The 23988-nt window shown below is 40.6% G+C and overlaps 1 protein-coding gene across 2 annotated transcripts in view; it reads left to right on the top strand.

Annotated features, from left to right (window-relative positions):
• LOC105355926 (zinc finger protein 804A) overlaps positions 1-17301 on the top strand; it is a 48398-nt gene extending 31097 nt beyond the window's left edge. The window contains exons 3-5 of one of the 2 annotated variants that reach the window (XM_011485217.3): positions 2418-2555; positions 9199-9329; positions 11161-17301. In XM_011485217.3, the coding sequence (XP_011483519.1) occupies positions 2418-2555; positions 9199-9329; positions 11161-15016 (4125 nt within the window). In that variant the 3' untranslated portion in view covers positions 15017-17301. The remainder of the gene's footprint in view (positions 1-2417; positions 2556-9198; positions 9330-11160) is intronic. The other variant, XM_011485219.3, reaches the window with a different exon arrangement.
• Positions 17302-23988: the final 6687 nt, after the last annotated feature.

The following is a 23988-nucleotide window of genomic DNA, read 5'->3' as shown; positions in this document are numbered from 1 at the left end:
TTTTTCTTCCCTTTTTTGAATTAAGATGTTTTTTGTTAATCCTTTTGATGAAATTCACAAAAAACGTAATATAGCAGTGGTTAGCGCTATTGCCTCACAGCAAGAAGGTTCCTGGTTCAAGTCTGGGCTGGGGGAGCTGAAACATAACATCATTGGGGGATCTTTCTGTGTGGAGTTTGCATGTTATAATGCTGACAAACTGTGTTAGTAAAACAAGCTGATTTTCCCCAAGAAGCCCAAAATATTAGGTAACATGCATGTGTCAGACACTTTTCAAAGGTTGATGGTGGCACATTCATAATTGAAAATGGCATTTTTCTTTGTAAGCTCTAGATAAACAAAGAGAATAAGCGTGGAGGCACTGAAGCACTTCCACAGAATCCTGCAGCAATCACTGTCCATTCAGGTCTGCAATTATCTGAACTGTGCTTATTCCGCAGACACATTTATCCTAGTGGGGTGAAATGAGGTCTGAATTAATTTGGCTCCGGCAAATCAGATTGACAGACTGTATGTGATTGCGCATGAAGAGAAGATGTATTTCTGTTCAAGGGTTTATGCATGTTGGTCTTGAGGGTAACGGGTAGAAATCTCACCCTGTGTGTGTGTGTTTAAAGCAAATGAAGGTTGTCATGTTTGATTTCCAAGTACAACAGAAAAATAGCTGTGCATAAAGCCTGTGACACAAACAAATGACTCCTTGTGCACACACACAAACATACACACTTTTCCTTTTTTTGGCTTATATGCATTCACACCTCGTTTCTTGTACTTAGACTCCCCATGTATCATTGTTGTGGTAATTAAGATGACGGATTACAAAAATGTGTGCAGGGATAAAGTTAAAAAGTAACGAACAGACACAAAATATACGCAATTTTCCTCCAAAGTTCTTGTGCAATTTGGACAACTATGCAGCGGTCATTATCTCAATCTGGTTCCCTCAGTGGAACTCCGCTCTGGCTGATTGAATCATTTCCGGGAAGCGACTTAAGCCTGCAAGACAGATCGATGCCATGGCACACACATGCACACCGGGAGAATCACTGGATCAATACATATCAGTTCTCTCTCAGTTGATTTAGGCATAGCAGAGTCCCGTCAGCCTTTCCTTCAATCTTCAGTCCCTTTCACTCATTGTGTGCTCAAGACATTTACTCAACCTGCAAGAAGAGAGACTTCTCGTTTAAGTAAAAAAAAAAAGCAAGGAAAAAAAGAAAAGCCTGGAGTGTTGATAATGATTATTACAATTGCAGTATAAGCTCCAAGGTGTGTGTGGGTCAGTCTTTTTGTTCAAATGGTAACAGTTGTATCATCTCTTCCCTGCTTTCCTGCAGCACCTCTATTTCCCCTCTCGCTTATGCTCCTGTGTGCAGGGATATTACTGAAGCAAAGTGGGGGCAGCAGACTCTATCACTGCATGACCCCAGCCTCACCAAACAGCAGAGAAGCGCAGCGGGGAGAAAAAAAGAGAGAACACAAATAGAAAATGGGAGATTGAGTAAAAGAGCAAAAGAATGAGAGAAAAGTGGAGCATTCAAAAAGTTGGGGCATTAGAAAAAGAAGAGGGAGGAAAGAGAAAGATGTGGACAGAAGGAAGGGAAGATGAGGACAGTGAGAGAAGTGACAACCTCAAATTAAATTCCCATCATGTCAGTGAACAGAATTCAATAGTGTTTATTGGCAGCCCCTAGCCTGAGGGAAATTACATTCTGAAGCAGAGCATGGAATGAATACGCACACACGCACACGCACACACACACACCCACACACACACTTTAACATAAAACACACAAATGCATACACAGGCAAATGAACACATCTATTGTGTATAACTATGTGAGTATCTGGACAGGCTATTTATCCCCTGAAGCCCGTGTGGTATTCGTGCATGCATGTGTGCGCGTTTCTGGGCGTCATTATATGTGTTTGAACGTTCTTCCTCGCATGCACAATTTCACAGGGCTACAAAAATGTAAGATGTGCATTTCTATCAGGCATTTCCCATTTTATCGTCACTCAGACACACCTTATTTGCAATAACAGTTCATACACAAGTTTATAGTGGCTGTATTAAATGTGTCCCCAGGTTCAAGCTGCCATGAAGACGGGGATTCAGTGGCTTTGTTCGGCTTCCAGCTGCAGTAAAGGCTCAGTACTTTTTAAAGGGGATGTCGTTTAACTGTTTTACACCGAGCACGCACAGAAGCTGTTATTGCTGATGTCTCTGGGATGCAGATTTGCTTCAAATGGCTCACAGTTTGCCACTCTTTCAAAACCCTCTCCCCCACTTCTCATTTCCCATCTCTTCTCGTCTAACTCCCTTTAAACTTTCGTCGATGCCTTTACCTTGACCTTCTTTCTCATTCTCGCCTCTAATCCCTCTGTTCATTCTCTTCGTCCCTCTCCTCCTCCAGGAATGCACAGAGAGAGCTTTGGGTTGCTCAGCAGAGGATCTGAAGTCGCTTTTCTACTGTGAGCTGTGTGACAAGCAGTACCTGAGACATCAGGAGTTTGACAACCACATCAACTCCTATGACCACGCACACAAGCAGGTACAGCCAATGCACCTGATGCAAGCACACACAGTCATACGAACAGCCACAACCAGGCCCATATGCAAGCTTTTTTTTTCCTTCTTTTTGATCTCCCCTTGTAGAATTTAGGTGAAGCTTTTGCATTTTAAGTCTGATGGAAACCTGTGTTGCCATGCCAATCAACTCACTTGGTTGAGTTTCCAGGCAGCAGGAATGTTACGGCAACATCATGTCCTCTAAGCACATACACTGATGTGAAGCACTTTATTTAAAAGCAGCATGAAGACTATATGTATTCTGAAATGTTAAAATGTTTTGTTTTTTAAATCAATGTCCTAATATTCTATTTCTTATAGAGTAAATAAAACTATGCATGTCCCCAAAATTAATAAAGTAAAAGCAAATGTCTACATATAAATTAAAATAAAATTATGATTAAATGGTTTTTGATTGTTTTATATTAATATTTTCATTTCTGAAGAGTCATCTGAAGGACAGAGATGAGCCCATAAACAGATTTAAGGAAACAAAAGGTTCAAAAACAATATTGCTCATTATAAGACTGGAAAAGATTTGTATTTTACTCATTTCAATTAGTGTTAAATAATTACGATAAATCTACTAAGTAAAGGTCACATATGCAAGACTAAGCTGGACACTAAATGATCTGCAGTCAGTTAGAAAGCACTGTGTCAGAAACTGCAATGAATAGCAAAATGACCGCATGGGTGACACATTACGTTAGAAATCTCTGTTGAGCTTGACATAGCAGGTTATTAAAACTCTGTAAAAACAAAAACTTTTCAATGCTGTAGGAAATTTACCAAACAAGGTAGAAACGTTATGGTTATTTTGCATTATTTACGCACCTACATTTACATGAGTTCTCAATCAAAAACCAAATTTCCATTTTTTTGATTTATTCTAATGATAGAAAAATTATTTTATAAGAAAATTAGCTGAAAACAATATGGTTGGATTCTAAGGCAGGATCTGCTCTCTCTCAAAATCTTAGAGGTGCATGTGTATTTCAAAACAAGTATGATACCATATTCTACACTCCATAGGATGCCCAGCATCACTGCGTGTGGGGCTCCATGCATTGCCGACCTGTCAGGATGTGTGCAGTCTTGCAAAAAAAAAAAAAAAACACAAAAATTCTACAACAATAAGGTTGCTGCAGTGTTCAATGGTCTAAAAAAGAAGCTGCTTCTAAATTCAGTACAAATATTTATTGTTCCAATTCCTGTTTTTTTACTATTTTTAAAAAGTGAAAAATAAAAAACAAAAACAAATCAAAACATGACACTGTTGATTGGTTCATTTGACTGCAGTTTTGTATGTAACAATTAAGCGTTTACCTTAGCAAGACATTTCTACATTTATGTCAGCCTTAGTAAAAGATTAGAACATTTATTTTACTTCTTCCACAGTCTGGGCTTGATTCAAGGTGCCCTGGTACCTCACAAAGTGGAAATCAGGCTTGCCTTTGGTTCAGACATCAAATCTGAATGAATTCTTCCTTTGGCAATGCTCCACCTTTCCACTATCTGTCCAGAAAATCAGCCTCCCAGTTTTTATGTTCTCCTGCAAACAGAAATAAACGGCAAAGTAAAGCGTTGTGTGGTCAGATTCTCAAAACAAATCAAATCAAGCTTTTCACTGAATATGTCTCCAATGAGGAACAGATTTACGTAAAGGATGAAGCAAGGACAACAAATGTTGCAAAAGTAATTATGTAAATGGAACGTCATATTACCAAATTTCTAAGCGCTGTGTTTATCCACCCTCTTTCTGTCCAAATTTACCAGTTCTTGTTTTGCAGCTGGTCCAAAAATATGCCTTTGCAAATAATCTCATTACCAAGATTGCATTTTCTTTAAAAGACAAAAAAATGTGCATCAAATAAACCACAAAGCTGTTGGTCATAGACCCAGCATAATTCTGTTAAGCCAGTTTGGACAAGAGAAGGCAACTGGACCATTAGGAAATGCCCCGACAGCAGGTTTCCCCCTGCTTTCGCATCCGCTTTCATACACAGCTTGCACTCTGGACTAACAAGCTAAAGGTTCGGCTGAAAGCTCATCCTCCAACAGTTTTCTGTTGTCATGCCAAGACATATACTCACATGCACAGACAGAAAGACTTGCACTCACCCATGTACACACACTTGTCTTCAAAAACAGGCAATCTCTCAACTAAGCCAAGTCGCTTCCCACTTCTGAACGCCCACACTGTGCATCAAGAAATAAACATTGAATGAGAGGGTTCCTCCTCTGTCATTGTTCTTTAAAAATAAATTGAAGCAACTGCATACCTATGTTAATGCTTTGTTTTAGCCAGCGGCAGGCACATGAAACGAGCTGCGTGAGGCACTGAGCTGACAGTAGCCACTGGCACTATGGGAACACACACACAAATACAAGAATGCATGTGCAGAGCAGACAACAGAGGAAAATCGTGCAAAAGACAGCCTCCTTACAGCAGTATTGGCTTTGGAGACTTGGAGAATTGGAGCTGATTGCGTTTGCTCCGTCTCCTTTCCTTGTCATTGATTCAGGGATGAACATGTCTAAAGTCAGGGCTTCATCAGTCCTTAATGCTAATCACGGACATCGCTCATTTCAACACAATCACATCTTTTTAAATAAAAGAGCTATCTGCCCATTAGCATGTCCCCTCATATGCAGCTTAAGTACATATAAGCCCTCATGCTAAGGCCCTGGTGGATTTGAATTAAGTCTGATTCATCCATAGTTGCCTCAGCCTGAGCACTTCTTAACACATCTAAAAGAATATTGATTGAAGCTTTGACCAAAATCTTGAGCTGCACAGCTCAGTGACACTGAGAAAGGGCATTTCATGGCTGTCTTCTGTTTGTGGGCATGGCGATATGTCTGATGATAACATAATCTACTTTTGAGGAGGAAAAGCAAACCAACTGTTTTTATTTTTTTTGCAAACATGATTCAATGTTGAGCATTTTGTGTGCAGTAAGAGACGTCTTTTAAGTGAGAACATTCCATTTGGCCAAGACTTTGGCCGAATTCGAATTCTTCCCCTACCCCTGCAGCTTCTCCCTATCTCTCCAATCGTATGGGGTATTTGGAGGGATAGCTGTGTCCGAAACAGTTTTTTGAAGCGGAAACCCTCGTGGCGTCTCGTGCTTCTTGGGATATGGACAGCATAGAAGGGTACACCAGACCAATCCTTGAAATCTGGAAAAAGAAGGCCCTATTCGTTGGCCGCATTTGAAGGAGTCGTTAAATTTAGACAGCACTTGTCTCGGCGCTGTGACGTAAGCAGCCTACAAATGCAGCCCTGAAAGAACGCAGTCCTCAAATTTGGACACAGCCTATAACTCTCCGTTTGGAAGGCTAAATGTAGGGTTGGGATAAGGCGTAGTGCAAGAATTCGGATTTGGCCTTTTTCACAGTCCAGCCACAAACAGTAACAGAGGAATTACAAGGAGATTCTTCTTTACTGTTCTTAATTTACTTAGGTTCATTATTTCTCTGTTTGAACATGACTTTGTCACCGATCAAAACTACTTAAGAGTTTTTAATTAATGCACATACATATTAAGGAGTGTTTGTTTCAAGAACCCAAACACATAAACTCAATGGTGTGTTACTAATATGTCTCTAAATATCCTGAGAGCCGATTTGAAGATTTATAGTTATTTAAAAAAAGACGGCAGCTTCTGTGAAACTATTGTGTGATTAACCTGCATTAAATCTGAGTGCAGAAAAAAGGGAGAAAATAATCATACCTGATGTCTAAGGGGTTGGTCTGATCATGCTAATATATTTTTAATGATATGATGGTGCATGTTTGTGATACCTAATGTCAGGTGGATAATAAAGCCTAAGCCCAAAGTGTCCTTTGTAATTTAACTTCACTCTGAAAGCAAAGTGAGGAAAAAACACTGGTGCTTGATACCTCGTTCGGCTTCAGACTTAGTCAAGTATAAACAAAAGGATGCACACCGACTACACACATCTGAAAACACCTGCCAAGCAGGATAAAGGATAGGGAGACCAAAGAGAGAAACATGAATCATTGTTTTCCAGCCAGCGCAAGTATACCGACGGCTATAGCCGCGTACACTAGTATAAATACACTCATTTGTGTGCACATCTGTAAAATCTTCAAAAAAATTCAGAATAAAGGCATCTAAATATATTAGTCAGTGTCTTTTAACCCTTGTGCTATCTTAGATGACCCCACCCTTGCATTGACATGTTCTCCCTACCATGACAAAGGTGGATAAAGGTGGAAAGATTTCATGTAATCCATGGACACCAGTGAAGATCACAAATCATTGAAGAAAAAAGGTTCAACACACTGTCTAGTGGGTCTATATGACCCAACTCCCAACGTTAAAATGCCTAGGATAGCACAAGGGTTACAAACAAATAACTATTTACGCTTTCTTGAAGTTTAAGGCCAACTCTTTTGTTAGTTAGTGAAGTAACAGTAAATAAACACAGAGGTCAATTGGGTTGTGTCTTGAACACTTTCAAAGAAATCTATAAAATATATATATATATATATATATATATATATATATATATATATATATATATATATATATATATATATATATATATATATATATATATATATATATATATATATATATATATATATATATAGGGGCTGCACGATATGAAGAAAACTCACGATATGCGATATTAGTAATTAATATTGCGATAACAATATAATTTGTGGTATATAAACAATTAGCAAAACAACCAAAAATATTATTCCCATTCCATTACAACAGCTTAAAAGTTATACTACAAATGACCCTTGTTGACGTAGGAGGCGAACATACAACATAATAGGGCGCCATCCGATTAGAACGTGAAGGGGTCCATCTGATTGGTCAAATGCAGAAAGGGATTCTTTCAATCCATTAAACACTTCAAGCTGCCATAAGATTGTTTGGCAACATCTAAGGTAACCATTTACTGCAAATTTGCTGTCTTTTGCGATATATATACAGTACAGTACAGACCAAAAGTTTGGACACACCTTCTCATTCAAGGAGTTTTCTTTATTTTCATGACTATTAAAATTGTAGAGTCACACTGAAGACATCAAAACTATGAATTAACACGTGGAATTATAGACATAACAAAAAAGTGTGAAACAACTGAAAATATGTTGTAAGTTCTTCAAAGTAGCCACCTTCTGCTTTGATTATTGCTTTGAACACTCTTGGCATTCTCTTGATGAGCTTCAAGAGGTAGTCACCTGAAATGGTCTTCCAACAGTCTTGGAGGAGTTCCCAGAGATGCTTAGCACTTGTTGGCCCTTTTGCCTTCACTCTGCGGTCCAGCTCACGTCAAACCATCTTGATTGGGTTCAGGTCCAGTGACTAGGGAGGCCAGGTCATCTGGCGCAGCCCCCCATCACTCTCCTTCTTGGTCAAATAGCCTTTACACAGCCTGGAGGTGTGTTTGGGGTCATTGTCCTGTTGAAAAAGAAATGATGGTCCAACTAAACGCAAACCGGATGGAATAGCATGCCACTGCAAGATGCTGTGGTAGCCATGCTTGTTCAGTATGTCTTCAATTTTGAATTTTAAACATAATTTTCCTCAAATGTGTCCTCCATCATCAGAAAAAAGTCACAATAAAATGTTAAAAACACAATTTTCATTAGAGTGGGTGTTTAACATAGTTTTCTAACATCAATCTTTTACATTTTGTATTGCTGTATTTTGAAACGATAGAGCACAGCCAATTAAAAAGGGAAAGGTTTTTTTCAGTGCATAAAAAGAAATGAATGAGTGAACTGCAGGTGGCGCAGTGGTTAGCGCTCTTGCCTCACAGCAAGAAGGTCCCCAGTTCAAGTCCTGGCTGGGGGAGCTGAAACAGAACATCAATGGGGGACCTTTCTGTGTGGAGTTTGAATGTTCTCCCCGTGTACCCATGGGTTTTCTCCAGGGTCTCTGGCTTCCTCCCACATGTCCAAAAACATGCTTCATAGGTCAATTGGCAACTATAAATTGTCCATAGGTGTGAATGTAAGGGTGAGTGGATGTGTGATATGCGGCCCTGCAACTGACTTGTGACCTGTCCAGGATGTCCCCTGCCTTTGCCAACAAGTGACCAGGGTAGGCTCTGGTAGCCCCATGACCCCAAAAGGGACAAAGCGGAAGAAGATGAATGAATGAGTGAACACTTTAAATGAGAGGAACTACGTCAACAGCTGAAGAGCTGGTTGTTTCATTTCTAAGTCAGAGTTGCACAACTGTGCTGAATGAAAACTTTTAAAGATGATAATGTCACTACAACAGTTGGGGAACAGCGGTGCCGTCATTAAATCACTCATTCCATGTGAGTCAGCCGCTTTTCTTTTTTAGCTTGGTTTTGTTTGGTGTCATGCTGTGTGCAGGAGGGGGCCCTTCATTTCAGCCTGAATGAAGTAAATTCAACATGAGCTTTGAAACGCATCTGCAAACACTCCTCGCTGATACTTTGAAAGACAGCTGCTTGCAGAGAGCTTCTTGAAATTAATCTTTTACTTATCCATCCCTCTTTGTTTCACACTTGCATCCCCCCCCTACCCACCCACCCCCTGCCATCTTTATCCTATATTGCCCCTCCATTCTTAACACCTCCTCTGCTCAAATGTCAACTTCCTGCAGAGACTGAAAGAGCTCCAGCACAGAGAGTTTGTTCGCAATGTGGCCTCAAAATCTTGGAAGGACCAGCGCAAAGAGGAGAAGGCTCTCAGGCGTCTGCACCAGCTCGCACAACTGCAGCAAGAAACCCAGAGGTGAGTGGGAGGAGTGTGTGTGCGTGTCTGCTGGAGTTTGTGTGTGTGTGCGATGAAACCAGTGGCAGGAGTCCAGGGAGGGTTAGAGTGCGTCACATTCAGTCAACATTTCTTAGATTTGATGGATGCAAGCACAGATGTGAGAGCACTCTGTTGGCCTAGATAGGTCACAGGTGAAGTAAATAGAGGATAAAGACACATTCTGGCTGACACACTGAGAGCAGATGATTACAGAGTGCAGGTAAAATAGAGCCAACATTAAAAATGGGTTAGATCAACAAAATAAGACAACAAAAGCTGCTAAACGAAATTTGGCTAATTCGTTTTGTGCTTCTTAGGCAATCAAAACAAATTTAAAAAAGCATTACATCATGCAATACTTTTGATTGCTCCTATTTCCTTTGCAATTAAATGCGTACTCTTATAATCAGGTGGCAAAACGTGAATAGCATAAATAAAAGCCTTTTCTTTTTTCCCTTCTTTGTTTCTTTTTTCTTCATCATTTGAGCACATTAACCATTAGTATTCCAGGACATGTTTAAATCTTTTTACAATTTGCTCTATTTACTTATCTTTACACAGTTTTCTTTTTGTGGCAATGCTTGATTTCTGTCTTTTTAGTACAACCCCAGCTTATTTTTTACTGATATATTTTGATTAAATTGCACAATAATTTCACAGTGAACCTGAACTTATGAACTCAATTCCAAGTGGTAAATGTTGTCATTTTCTTGCCACAAAAATCAGAAAAATAAAGATCAAACTGTTTTCATGTTTCGTAACAAAGAAAGGAAGACTATGTCAAAACAATGTGAACATTTTTTAAATTAAACCAGACGAAGCTTCACTGAACTATATGCAAAGTTTAAAGGATTTATTTATGAAGGCATATCACAATTATGTCTGAACTCTTGTTATCGTTTTTTTTAAACCAAGAATGTTCCAAGCGCAAGACTTTTAGAAACCTTCACGTTAAATTTTAAATGAAAGTAATGCTAATGGGGTGGGGGTGGGGTTATTGCTACACTTTGAATTTGAATTTTATAAAATAAAATAAAAAGGTGTGCGTCTTTCAAAATAATCAATAAAAAAGACAATAAGTTTTGAAAGTGTTTTTAAAATGTAAAACCTTAATAAATGAATAAAAATCGGTACATAAATGCTTCTCAGACCTTGGAATATACAAAATCTTTTGCCTTATTATTTTTATAGCTTTAGTCAAAGAAGCAAGGCAGGCAGCGACGAAACGAGAATGAAGTATTGATTTTTGTTGTATCATATCACAGAATGCTCTATAGCTACAATGCTTGTGCGACCTTTACCCAACAACGCATAAAAATCAGTGCCAAAAGTGGCGAAAAACAATGACTTAATCCTAGAATATCATTTCTAAGTAAAGTCATGCAAAAAATAGAAACAGTAAAAAGGAAAGTTTGATCAGGATAACCCTTCTTAATTTATTTGTTTTAATAGTTTGAAGAATGTATTTTAAATAAACTTTTTTAAATAAACTGTTCTGGGTCACAAACAGGACTAGTTGTCCAGACTATAAATTAATTTGAGATAACTTAGTGTCAGGCTGTTTAGGTTCCTCTTCACTACTCTCTCTGACATGCATCTCAAACCTGTTTGACTCCAGAAGGAGCGATTATAACACTTGGTAATTTCATGGCTTCTTGGATTTCCCATTAAACACTAAAAGTCAGCAAATACAGCACTTTAGGTTACAAGACAAGTGAGGAGGAGCTTGAAAAAACGACAGAGTCAAGACAAAATTGTTATGGAAATGTGAAGCCTTGTCTTACGTTATCTATTTATTTCTTTTTTGCAGAATCCCAAAAAAGGCGTGTGAGTTGCGACAGCAAGAGGACCAAGGTCCTGAGGAAAAACCTGAAAACTTTCGCTTCACACAACAAACCTTTGCTTCTCAACACAGGACTCAAAGCATTCAGTCAGAAGTTTCATGCCGACCTCTTTTCCAAAAACCTATTGCTGCAGCCGAGTCCCCGCTGATCACTTCCACTGCTGATACAAGCCCTCCTGCAGTGCAGAGCCAGTCTTCCCACAGCTTGTGTCCCAAGCTGCCTCTCCCTACACAAGGGAAAGTGGGAGGCAGGCTTGGAGTATCCTTCTGCTTTTCACGCAGAGGGCCCCGACTGGAGCCTTCTGCCTCTGTCTTCTCCGACCTGGAGGAAGAAGAGAGGGAGAAGCGAGAGCAAATAAAAGAAAGAATAAAAGAGATAATGGAAGATATCGACAGGGAAATTGGGGAGGCTGATGAAAGGAAACGCAGTGTGAGTGCAAAGAAGGACCAGTCGAGATCTAATTGTGTCTCACTTCGTGACATTCAGCCTGTCCCAGAAGGGGGGATGAGAGACCTGATGGAGAAGACAGACAAAGAGGAAGACAGTTTCCCTTTTTCCAGAACTGCATTTGACAATCAGATCCGTGACACAAAATTACAGACAGAAGTGACTGTGTGGGACACGCCGTTGGGCCGCATGGACATAAACCACAAAGAAATTGAGGCTGGGAGAAAACAAGGAGCACAGACTAAGAGGGAGGAGAGTTCGTTTGTGTCTGTTCTGGGGAAAGATGATTCAACTCATCTGAGATGGCCTGTCAGTTTGCTTAAATTCACCAAATCTCAGCCGCACGTCTCTTACAGCTGCAACCCGCTCTGCATGAACCTGCATCCACCTGAGAAACTCACAGAGGAACTACAAGAGTCACAACAAAATCAATTGGGGGCTTTTTCAGATGAATCAAATCCCTGTCTACCAGCTGCTCCTGCACCACATGCTCATTCCCATTTGCAAACGAAGGCAAGACATGAGCAGGGTGCACACGAACAAGAAAATAATAAGATTTATAATCAGGAAGAGAACATCGATGAGCAGCCAGAAGCACATCTGATCCTTAAAAACAAATGCCTTGCATGCTTAGTTACAAGACCACAATGTGGTGATGAAAGAGAATGCAGAACAAGCGAGGGGAACTGTGAGAGGGCAGCTTTCCATCCATTTGACCCCACTCAGACTGACAGCTCTGGTACAAACTCCACAAATCCTCTGGGAGGCAGACTAAAGGATGAAAAAAGGATCAGGAGGAGAGCCATCACAGCCCTGAGCTGTAAATTAGAATCTGTCACCCAGCTGGCCACGCAGGGGACATGCATCAGCCCATCCAGGTGTGATTACAGGAGTGAGACAATGAGCAAGTGTGCCAACACTCCAATGCCATGCGTGTGTGTCCCAAAAGTGTCGCCCAGAAGGAGGAAAAAACACACCAAGAAGCACAAACTGAGAAAGACAAAGCAGACTGAGGGGAGAAAGGCTTCAAAGAAGCAGCAGTCGGTAAAGTGCAAAGTTAGAAGTGTTGTCTCTGCAGTTTCTGCTGGATTACAGAGCAGAGAAGAAACTGGGGGAAGCTCCGGAAAGAGAAGGAGGCAAAGAGAAAAGAGGATGAGGAGGGTGGCTGTAGCATGGAGCCACTGTCTCCCGGGGAGATGTGAGGCTGAGCCAGTATCTGTCTCTGTCAGGAAGCGGAGGCCTCATAGGAACCACAACACTGAATTCAAGTCACAGCAAGGCAGAGCGCAGGCAGAGCGCTCCGGCATCCACTCTCAACTCAGCAGACACGCAGCAAACAGGGGTAATAAGGGGGTGGGAAATACAGAAGGAGATGGGGGGACTTTTCCCTGGCGGTCTCACTTCTCCTCGCACTCCTTTTCACCAGGTTGTAACTCAAAGCCGTTTTGGGAAAGGGGTCACCATAGCAACCCCAGGAGTTTCATTGACTGCTGTTACCCTGACAACAGCTGTGGTAGCAGCCCACCAAAAAGGAGAAAAGTTCTCCATGGGGACAGGACATTCATTCATAATAAGAGGAACTGTGAAGTCTGGGAGGACAGGGGAAGGGAAATAGCAGGACATTCAGGCTACAGAGACAGAGACCTGATTTCAGATACAGGGCAGTGGGAGTGGATGAGGGGGAGCTGTGAAGATGATGATGAGGAAGGTAAGTCAAGGACTGCCTGGAGCCTAAAAAACAGTTCAATAGAGTGGGATAATGTGGAAACATTTACTCCTAGTCCTGACAGCTGGCGTAGGACATGCAGAAACTATAGCACAGAAGATTTAGACTGGGACAGAAGGAGCATGGACAGGTGGACATGGGGCAGCAGTGACAACTGGGAGGACAGGGGCACATACAGGTCCCTTTCAGGGTCCAGGAGGAGCACAGAAAGCAGGGAAAGTCCATGCAGCATGTGGCGATGCACAGTCACCAGAAAGTCCAGTTTAAAACCGTTTTCGAGTCATGAAAGCTGGAGAAAGAGACGTCGCCATCAGAGTGTGATCAGGACTCAGATCAGCCAAAGCCCACGCTCCTGCAGCCCATGCAGTAGCACCAACACATCTGAGCTGAGCAGTGAATGGAGCAGGAGCAGCACTTTTTCGGTGGACAGTATGAATGGGGTGAGGATCAGCTCATGCAGGATGTCCTCACACTCTGCTGAAAAAAAGCACAGCAGCCCCTTATCCTCCTCATATGCCCTTCCCTGCATCTCATCTCAGTCCCCTATCCGTGCATCGTCTCCAAAAAATTCCAACCTGACAATGAAACACTGTGAAAGCAGCTCCCCAAAGCTCAAAGAAAGGAATTCACAACCAGACTGCTCCCCTCAGCTCAGCACCCATGTCACACCAGGCAGCTCAGACAAAACTCTGACAGCCCTGTGTCCCACTAAGACTCTGGCCCAAAAGCCTGCGAGAATATTGGTTTTCCCTCTTATCGGAAAACTTCCGGCAATACAGAGAAAGGCGAGAGGAATCAAAGGACTGTTGGAGAAAAGTCACGACAGGCAGAAAGGCGAGAGCCAGCAAGAGGATCTCGGCACAACTTTTGACCGTTCAACACATGCCTTGGATGATCCAGATCCCAGCACTTTGCCAAATCCTGTGAAGCAGATTAGGACCTGTGACAAGCGGACAGGTGGAGAGACCGCTCAACCAATTAGCTTTTCGGCTGCAGAGATGGACAAATATCGTCTGTTACAGGAACAGGCAAGAGAGCACATGCAGAAAGTCTTGGAAACAGAACACGAGAGTGGAGATGCACACCTACAGATGGACTCTACCCCCAACTTTGAGCCATTGGGCGACCACTACTATTCTGCAGGTTTGCAGGTCCCTGCAAAGCCAGATCAGTTGTTGCATAAAGAATCAATGGAAAGACATGTTCACCATGCTCTCCATAACAGTCTCCCCGCCCCACACTTGAGCCCACAAGAGAACATCACACAATCAATGGCTCTGGAAGTCCCTAACCTCCCCCCTCTACCACCAATCTCCAATCTGCATCATGTCATTTTCCAACACGCAGCTCTCTCCATGCCCCTGCACTCGTCCTCCGCTTCCAGCTCTTCCCTCTCTCCTGCTTTCCATCCACATCTGCCACCTCACCCTCCTTCTGTCCCAAATCCCTTTGCCCTCCCTCCCCTCTCCATCTCTTCCCTGTTTCCCTCCCTCCTGCTCTCACATCACCCCTTCTCTTTCCCTCACCAATCCCCGGTTTTCCACACGTCGGCGCTCACCCCGCTCTTCCCTGTAGGCCTTCAGCCGCTGAACCCGCAGCCTTTCATGGACAGATCGTGGCCGGGGAGGTTTCAGCAGAAGGCGATATGATTTCTTTCAGAGTGCCTTCCACATTAATTAATCTTTCCTGGCAATGCTGATCACAGACAAAACAAAATGAAATGGTTCACAAGAGAGACAGTTTTTTTTTTTTAAACAAGGTTGTGTCAGTGCTTTTTGACTGTTTTCAAACGAAAATATTTAGCGCGAGCTGTGCTGCGCTGGAGATGACAAGCAAGGAAACAGACTTTGATCCTCTCTGTTTTCCATCAGTCCTCATTTCGGGCCAAAATAATGGGAAACGTACACCTGGTATTCAAAGACAAACTGAGCGGTGTTAACCTGTCTCTTTCTTTTAAAGCCACAGACAGGCCAGCTGCTGTTTGAAGAAGCCTTCAAGCCAGGGACAGAGCAACAAGAGAAAGTAACAATACTCGCCCCTCATCTCCATTTCATGCAGGTCAGCTGAGTTGGTGTAACTTTTAGCAGACTAATAAGTAATGTACCAGAGGCCAAAGGGGCTAAAAAAGCCATTTTTACCTTAATTGCATAGGAACATGTTTGTAAAAAATAAGAGTATTTCTGAACAGACCCCATATCACATTAGAAGGAACAGCAGCTTCTTTCCATGTGTGACTCAAGCAAAACAAACAGACAAAAAAACTATCCTGCTCTTTTATTGTACATGTAAAAAGCCTGTGGTGAGAAAACTGACTGGAAACATTAAAATATGTATTTAACCACAACTGTTTGTATATTGATTTTGACAACATGTGGTTTCTGTGATGAAATATTTTTTCACAGGTTTCAGTTTTTTTAGAAACCTAAACAAATCCGCTGCTGAGGCACCATTCAATTCATTCGATGTGTTGCATTAAAGCCTGAATGAGAATAAATGAGCTTTAATGTGTTTTTTTCTGGTTGAAGTATTGTGGATCACGCAAAGTGTTACAGCAACGTTTGAGTAAGACGTTGATAATTTGTGGCTAACGCCTTTAAAAATGAGGCGTAGTATTATTAAAAATCCTAGTCTGTAAATGTTTTTGCTTCTAAATACGGTGTAAACAAAAGTTTGATCCCGCCATAGCACTGGTATTCACTGCAAATGTTTGTGAAGTGCCTAATCTTTCAACAAGCACAAAAAAATACCAAAAAAAGTATACCTTTGAATAAAAAACTAGGGGAATAAAGTTTGGTTTTTTTTGCTGCTTTATGCATAAAAAATTGTTATGCCTTTCCAATTTCTTTACTTTTATGCAATGTTGGACCTTTCATTACAAAATCTGAGTCATTTTGTCCAAAAACTTTCATTACTTTGACCCCCTTTCAAGTTGTTTCAAGAAATAAAAACACAGATAAGTGGTTAGAATGAAAACAGCCTATTTGTATAATTAATAAAATGGATGGCTTCTTTCTTGCATGTCTTGCCGGGGTTATGAATGATGGTAACTGTTGCTATGCATTCAAGGCTAGTAAAGCTGTTTCCCAAACAGTTGAAAGCTGCAGCGGCGGGCTCTAAGGGAACGGAACACAGAAGAGAACAGAGCCACATCCAGATGGTCTATGGAGTCAGACTACCCAGAGTGCTTTGAGAAATTGGATTGATTTGCCCTCTGTGATACAAGTGGACAAAACCCAGAACATGCAGAGAGGGAGGGGGAGGTTACAGCAGGGGTTTGACATTAATTCAGACACAAGATGCATGCTCCATGTGCTGATGGTTCTGGATAGAAATATAAGTAAGCTTTAGCAACGACTCAATAATTACAGTGCAAGTCTGTCTATACTGCTTGTGACCCTTTAGCTTGTGTGCGAGTTTAAATTTGGCAGAAATATGGGATCTGTATCTTTCTCCCCAGGACCAGAGATCAAACAGACTCTCTGAAATATAGAACAGCAATAATTAGCAGCTGTTACAGCATCAAACTCCTCTATCTCTACCTCTCATTCTCTGACACACACATGACCTGCTGCTCTCTTCATTCTTCATTTTTTTCAAATCAGACAAAAATCATTTTGTTTTTTTTGTCATTCTTGCAAAACTGATATCCAGGTGGATGACAGTAAATTACCAAAACCACCCCTTTTTTATCTTTCATCTTATTTGAAGACTTTCCATCTCAACCACAGAGAAAATGAAAAAGGAAAAAATGAATTAAGGATGGGGGGTTGTATTTTAAAAAGAACTTTACTGTAACATTCGATAGGATTTCAAGTCTCCCTTTCTCACAGACACACTGGGCTATCTATTCGTGCTGTGGTCATGTGGAAATTAGTAATCACAATATCGCTGTACTTTCTGTCAGTGACTGATTAAACCATTACCTAAGCCCTGAGACTTGCCCCCTGGTGTGTTCATGTTTTTGCTGCTGAGTGTGCGCCCACTGGAGTGTGCCTTGATTTATGATCGAGAGGAAGCAGTTTCTTCAGTCAATCCGCTTCTGAGAACTAATGAGGAATAAAAACTAAAGCTGGCACTCAGTCACCAAAAAAAAAGGGTAAGAACTCAATGCTTTCACAGGATCCCCTCTACTGGCACCATATTTGATTAGTGCATTGTAGAAAATCAATAGAATTGAGCCAAAAACAAACATTTTTCATTAACCTAATTAAAAGTCTCAAAATGAAAGATTTCAATATAATACAATAATCTTTTCCCGCTGCACCTTTTTTTATTTTTACTTTATTGTGGACATCTCTCCTCCTTCATGTCATTTATTCAGAACCAGGTATAGTAACTCTTTCCCTTTTTAGTTGATGTTTCACTTATAAGGACACTCATTAAAACTTCCGTCAAGTTTTCAAAACCTTGAAGCATACCATTCAACTCCTATTTACCTCATTTTTACCAAAACCCCCTTTAGCTGTAGGTGTTAAAATAAAGTTCAAAAAGAACTGAACAACTCAAGATTGGAGTAACGCAGTGGCACAGCTGAAAACCCAGTCTGCATTAGCCAAACAGCGAGGCAACTTCTTCATGTCATTTTATCTAACGGCATGCTGCATCTGCTGTGATTTTGATGCATCACCTTGTTAACTTTTGTGAGCTGAACTCACCTAAAAGTACAGTTCAAAGAGTAATCTGTCACCACTGATGCGTCAAGAGACACTGCTGTCGCTGCAGGTGCAATATATGGAGAAGTAATTGGATTCAGGCTGTTTAGAGCTTTTACATCAAAACGATGTATCACTGAAGAGTTCTTTGCCAAAAAAAAGGCACCTTGGTCCGACAGAGCACCGCCCCGCTCTTTATTTTCGGCTCAGTCGTTGAGGCTTGTTTGTGGTATGATGTATATTCTTTTCTACAGCGGATTTTAGGATTGGAGGAAGTATTGCCCTTGGTGATATTCTTAAACTTGGCATTGACCCCAGAAGACATGACACTGTCAGCACATTGCTTATGCTCATTTGCACACACATACAAGGTGTAACAGGGAAGATTTTAGGGGATAGAGGGGGAGGGTGCAAAGGAGAGATGCGATGCTCAGCTGTATAGGACAGCAGGGATAATTCCCCAGTTTTGTTATCTCTGGGAGACATATGTTGCCATTACAATGTGTGCACACAGTGCAAAAAAAAACAAGCAAAGCTGTGAGTGAGCGTAGATGCAGGGACACACTCCTTCCTTCTCCAATAGCAGCAGCAGATCAACTAAAAAAAACTTTATTAGCAAAAAGAATGAAAGCAATCAATGATCTGCTTGTATTTTCTGAGAGATAATTATGAGATCAAATAGGTTTGTTGAACAGAAAACAAACTCAAATGAGGGGGAGCATAAAGTTTAACACAATTTTCCTGAATAATTGTCTCATATAAAGTCAACTGAATCACGTGACGGGCAGTGACCTTTCTGCTGCATTGATCCATTAAAAGAAAATAAAAGATTTCAATAACATCCTCTCAAACAAGCTGCCTCTCCTCCAAATGATTGCATTAAGCTCCACAAAAAGAGTAAGTATGAATCTGCCGTGTCAACTTAAACAACTGCTGAGCTTTTCGTAGGACCAGACATGCTGAATCTGTTAAAAATACATTTAGTACAGGTTATAGATTCACTGCACAGGATAAAGATAATTTGAGTCAGGGCTTCTTGTGGTGGCTGTCAGGAAAACCTTTGAGTTAGATAACCATCATTCAATTATGCTCTTAATTCAGTTTAAACGCGTGGTCACGACTCAGAAAACAGAAGATGGGTTACACTGAGCTCCTGTCAATCCACATGCCAGAGGAGTCAATTTTATCCTCTGCCTTCTTTGTCCTTTTTATCTGCACTTATCTTGCTGTTCCAGGCTTGTATGCAGCATCACTATAGTATCCATAAACCTCTCTATCCTCCAAGCATCCTTGGCTTAGAAGCGTATTACATTTTTTTTTTGGACCAACAAGTGATTTTGCACCCCTGAGACTGGCTGCAAAGAAAAAGTCCATTGATATAAGCTGCTCTAATATCTGGTTTCATTAAACTCCCCATGTTCTAATAATTTCCTCTTGATCACTTTGTAGAAAAGCACAGTTTAACCTTGTAGTTAATTAAAAAAAGCTGAGTACAGTAAAGTCATCTTAGACAACTGGTGATTGCCATGATGTGTGGGCATGTTTATGCATATAGGACTGTGTGTCAATGATTAAGGCCCAATCAGGGAGTAGTTATGACAACACATGCATTCTTAAGCTTTTAATCTAAGATTACTCTCCCTTCCCCTCATCTCATTACCACCTTTTATTAAAAAACACATAGCAGCATACACTAATTATGGGCTGGTTTCCCTAGAGTCTGAGCACATGCTGCTAGGGCCTCTAAAGATAGCCCTGACATAGCCCAAAGGTTAAAAAAATACAAATTTGTTTAATGTTTGACTGCACTTTAGGCTTTAGCCATGCACACATTTACACTTGTTTTCCCTTATTTTGCTTATGGAATATTTCAGAGGGCTGATACCTTCTAAGACTGTGATTTATCACCTAAATTACAGATGTATGCTTAGACTTTCAAAAAGCCTTTTTTGTTTGGTCTTTCAGAGAGCAATTTCCAGTCAGAGCTGGAGTGCATGCAGGAAAACAGCCAATGTCCTTTTCCTGATTCAATGTGTGCCCTTGTGTGCAAAGAGCACTCTCCCCCCTTCTCCCAGCAGGTGCTAATGTTCCTGCAGCGCTGAGGCTGATGCACAGGTGAAACAATAGCCAAGGATTTTGAATACACCTGAGGCTTTGTGTCCACTCACACTGGGTCAGCTCAGAATAACCACAGAGGTTTGACCGCCAGTGTTCACTCCCCCCTGGAGTCATTAATCCCGCAGCACTGCAGATGAGCCACACACACACACAGAAGCACAAAAATATCACACAAGCCCATTTTATTAAAAAAGCAAAATGCCAAACGACAGAATCGCTTCAGGTATTCATTTCTTAAGGCCTTTACTAGTGCATTACCATACACTAAACTGCACAGACATGAATATTTTTGAGCAAAGCTCCATCCACGAATAATAAAACATCACATCACATTAGAAACAAACATGCTTTTTTATCTATCTTTTTTCATCTGAGACACATTTTATACTCCTTTAACAGGATCACATCACAGTATCAGATCCCCCGTATCTCTGAACAGGCCTCTCCACATGTAACCGTGCCCCTATCTGCTGCCAAATCTTAGATAAGGTCCCGGCGTACCAGTTATGACATTTTTCAAAGCTGCTGCATGGGAGCAGATGCCTGCAGTGGGTTCTGATTGTTAACAGGGATCAGCCTTAAGAAATACTTAATTGAATGGTTGTGTGCTGCAGAGAGCAGCGCTACCTCACATGGCTTCTCTCTGGCCAAAAGCCGACATGAAGAGAAAAAAACAAATCAATAAGAACCTGAATGTCAAAAAAACATATTTTTCTAAAGCTTTAAAGCATTTTGTGTAACAAAATAATAAAAAAAAACTGGTCTGCCATTAGTGGGTTTACTACAGAAAACACAATAACATTGTTTACAAAACCTGGAAGTCATTTTTGATTTCATTCGATTTGATTTGACATGAAGCAACATTTTCTATTATGTCACTTTGTCTTTGTTTTTCGTCCTCACCACTGAGAGGGACGTTTACCCTTTTGGAAAAACAGTAAATTCAGCACGACATCAAATGTGGCTTCTTTGTTTAAAAAAATGATATCTAATAGTATTTATTATGAAGAAAAAAAGTCTGGATATCTATAAAAAATCCTATGTGGGATTGAATTATATGTTATTTTAGTTCACTTCCTCCCACTCCCTTTCAAGTAGATAAACTCCTTTTGGCAAACTTCATATTTATTGGTTTCAATGTTGTGCACTGTGTGCACAATAGCTAATATTACAATTTGTGATTAAGCGTAATTATAACTAAATCATTTACAAGTGTGAGTGGATGTATGGATATGTATATATTTTCCAATTAATTCGTGAATAAATAGCTTAAGTTTGATAAAAGGTGTCGTAAGGATAAAATTGTGCATGACATTCAGCATAAAACATGGTTTATGCTTATCCAAAAATGTGCACATAGACGTCTCTTTCTGAATCCCATCCAGTGATTATCTGTGTAAAAATGCACATGTGATGTTCTCCTCTAACGCCTTGCTTTCATGGATTCATAGAAGGTACATGTTAATGAGATATGCACATGCCAACATTCATAAGCAGCTTTCCCTGGCCAATCAGAAAACAGACAATGGAAATGTCAATGGAGAAAGATAAAAAATGCAATAACTTTACTTGAAAAGTCTCAGCTGAGACAAGATTATTGCCATTTTGGGGAACACATGTCTGGAAATGCAGAAACAGTGGGACACAGTTACCACAAATAGGAAACATTCCACATCTTCTATTACTCTCCACTTTATTGGAACATAACTCACGGACAAGTAGATTTGAGTTTCTTTATTTAGCCTTTTTGTGAAGGGTGGCAATGGGCTTCGATTTTCAGCCCAGCCCAATTTACCCCAGATAAACATCGTTAAAAATATTGTGTGGTTTACGTATTTGCTTTGTGACACATTAAAGAAAAGACTTGAAATCACATAAGTGTGCATGTTTTCCTTCCTTCACTGCTACTCATTTCTGTGCGTCGCACTCTTGCTCCTTCAGATTTATAGCTCTGCCTCCTCAGTCATTAATTGCAATATGATGTTTTGAATTATAGCCCATTTGGAAAATGTCTTCAGTCATTCCCGCTTTATTATATGAATTAATAACTTACCTAGTGGTGATGAAAATAAAAGCATCAGTGCACAAATGTGTTGAATGTGTGAGTCATGTCTGTGATGTTGTGAAATGTATTGCTTATTATGGTTTGTTTGTTTTTTAGCCCTCAAACGTATCAAATTCTGTTTGCTAAGTTTCAAACACCGTCAATTTAAAAATCAGAACAAATGAGAGCATCTTTTTCTGCGTATTTGACCTTTGCACGTGGAGACCTTAAGGGCCCCAGGGCATGACCAAAAAAAATAATAATTAAACATTCAAACACATGGCAATACTTTAAAAACTTCTTTGTTTTGTGGAACCTTTGTGGTCATCACAGCGTCATGTAAACTCTGCATCCTCCTCACTCACAGCAACCAGCCTAATGTCCTCATGGACTTCATTTATGAACCTCCTCTTTGAGCATCTTTTTAGGCCTCCTTCCAGACACCTCAAATGTCTGAATCCTTTTACCAGCATAATCTAATCTATTCTCGTCACTCCCAAAGAAAACCTCACGATCTTCAGCTCTTCCAGCTCTGTGTCCTGTTTTTTTTTTTTCTCAGAACCACTGTTTCTAAGCTAAGCTGTTTTCACCACTGTCTTCAACCCATTTCCCTTCATTCTTGCTGATATTATTTTGTCACACATCACAGCTGAAACCTTCCTCCACCTGTACAAACCGGTTCACCTTTTTCTCCACACTCTGTTGCTCTGGACTGTTGACCTTCCTCCACCTTCTTCACCTCTGCTCCCTGTAACCTTCACTGTTCCACTTCAGTTCCTCTCAGTTACATACAGATACTGCATCTTGCTTCAGCCAACCATCATTCCTCTCTTGTCCAAAGTAAGCCTCCACCTCTCTAGATGTTCGTCCACCTGCTCTCTGCGCTCACTACAGATCACATCATTTGCAAACAGCATGGTCCCTGGCGATTCCCGTCTTACCTCATCTGTCTATCACCACAGCAAACAAAAAGGGGCTCACCTCCACCGTGAACTCCTCTATTACACCTACAGCATATCTCTCCACTGTCTTACAGCTCTCTCATTCATGTCCTGTGTGACTCTGATGTACTTCTCTACCACTCCAGATTTCCTCATACAAACCACAGCTCTACTCTCTCTAACCTATAGGTTTTCTCTATATCTACAAAGATACAACGCAGCTCCTTCTAACACTTTCTGTACTTCTCCAACATCCTCAAATGGTAAATACTTATATAGCGCTTTTCTACCTTCCTCCAAGACCCAATATAACAAACAACAAGGCTTGATGACCTGATGCACCACAAAAGAATGAGCCAGATTCACGTACAGCAAAATCAAATCTCCTGCAGAAAAAAATAGTTTTTTCTTCTTTTTTTTCCGTTTTTTTCTTCCCCTTCGGGATTACGGGCCTCCAGAGCCTATCCCGGCCACTTGTGGACGAAGGCAGGGGACATCCTGGACAGGTTACCAGTCTTTCTGCGGGAGATAATTGTTAATAATTATCTAATAATTATCAACGCTAGTTGATTTTTTTCTGTTGACTTAGAAAGTTCACCTTATTGTCAGAACTGCTAAAAAAAATGTGGCCTTTATTATTTGTGTCTGTATTTTAAGAAATATACGTTTTTTTTAGCTTTTGAACAGCTAAATTCAGACTTTAACAAAGGCTGTAAAACTTTTCAAACTTTTCTTACAGGATTTTTTAATGGAAAAATAATAGAAATAGTAGAAGGACATTTAGAGAATAAAAATAGCAGCTTAAAACAGATTCAAACTGGACACTGGTTACCTCTTTCTAAGAGAAATGAATAGACAGCTTTTAA

Source organism: Oryzias latipes, chromosome 16 (assembly GCF_002234675.1).
Source record: "Oryzias latipes chromosome 16, ASM223467v1".
Lineage (NCBI taxonomy): Eukaryota > Metazoa > Chordata > Actinopteri > Beloniformes > Adrianichthyidae > Oryzias > Oryzias latipes.
The sequence above is the reverse complement of the archived record's forward strand: the minus strand, read 5'-3'. Positions and strand labels throughout refer to the sequence as shown.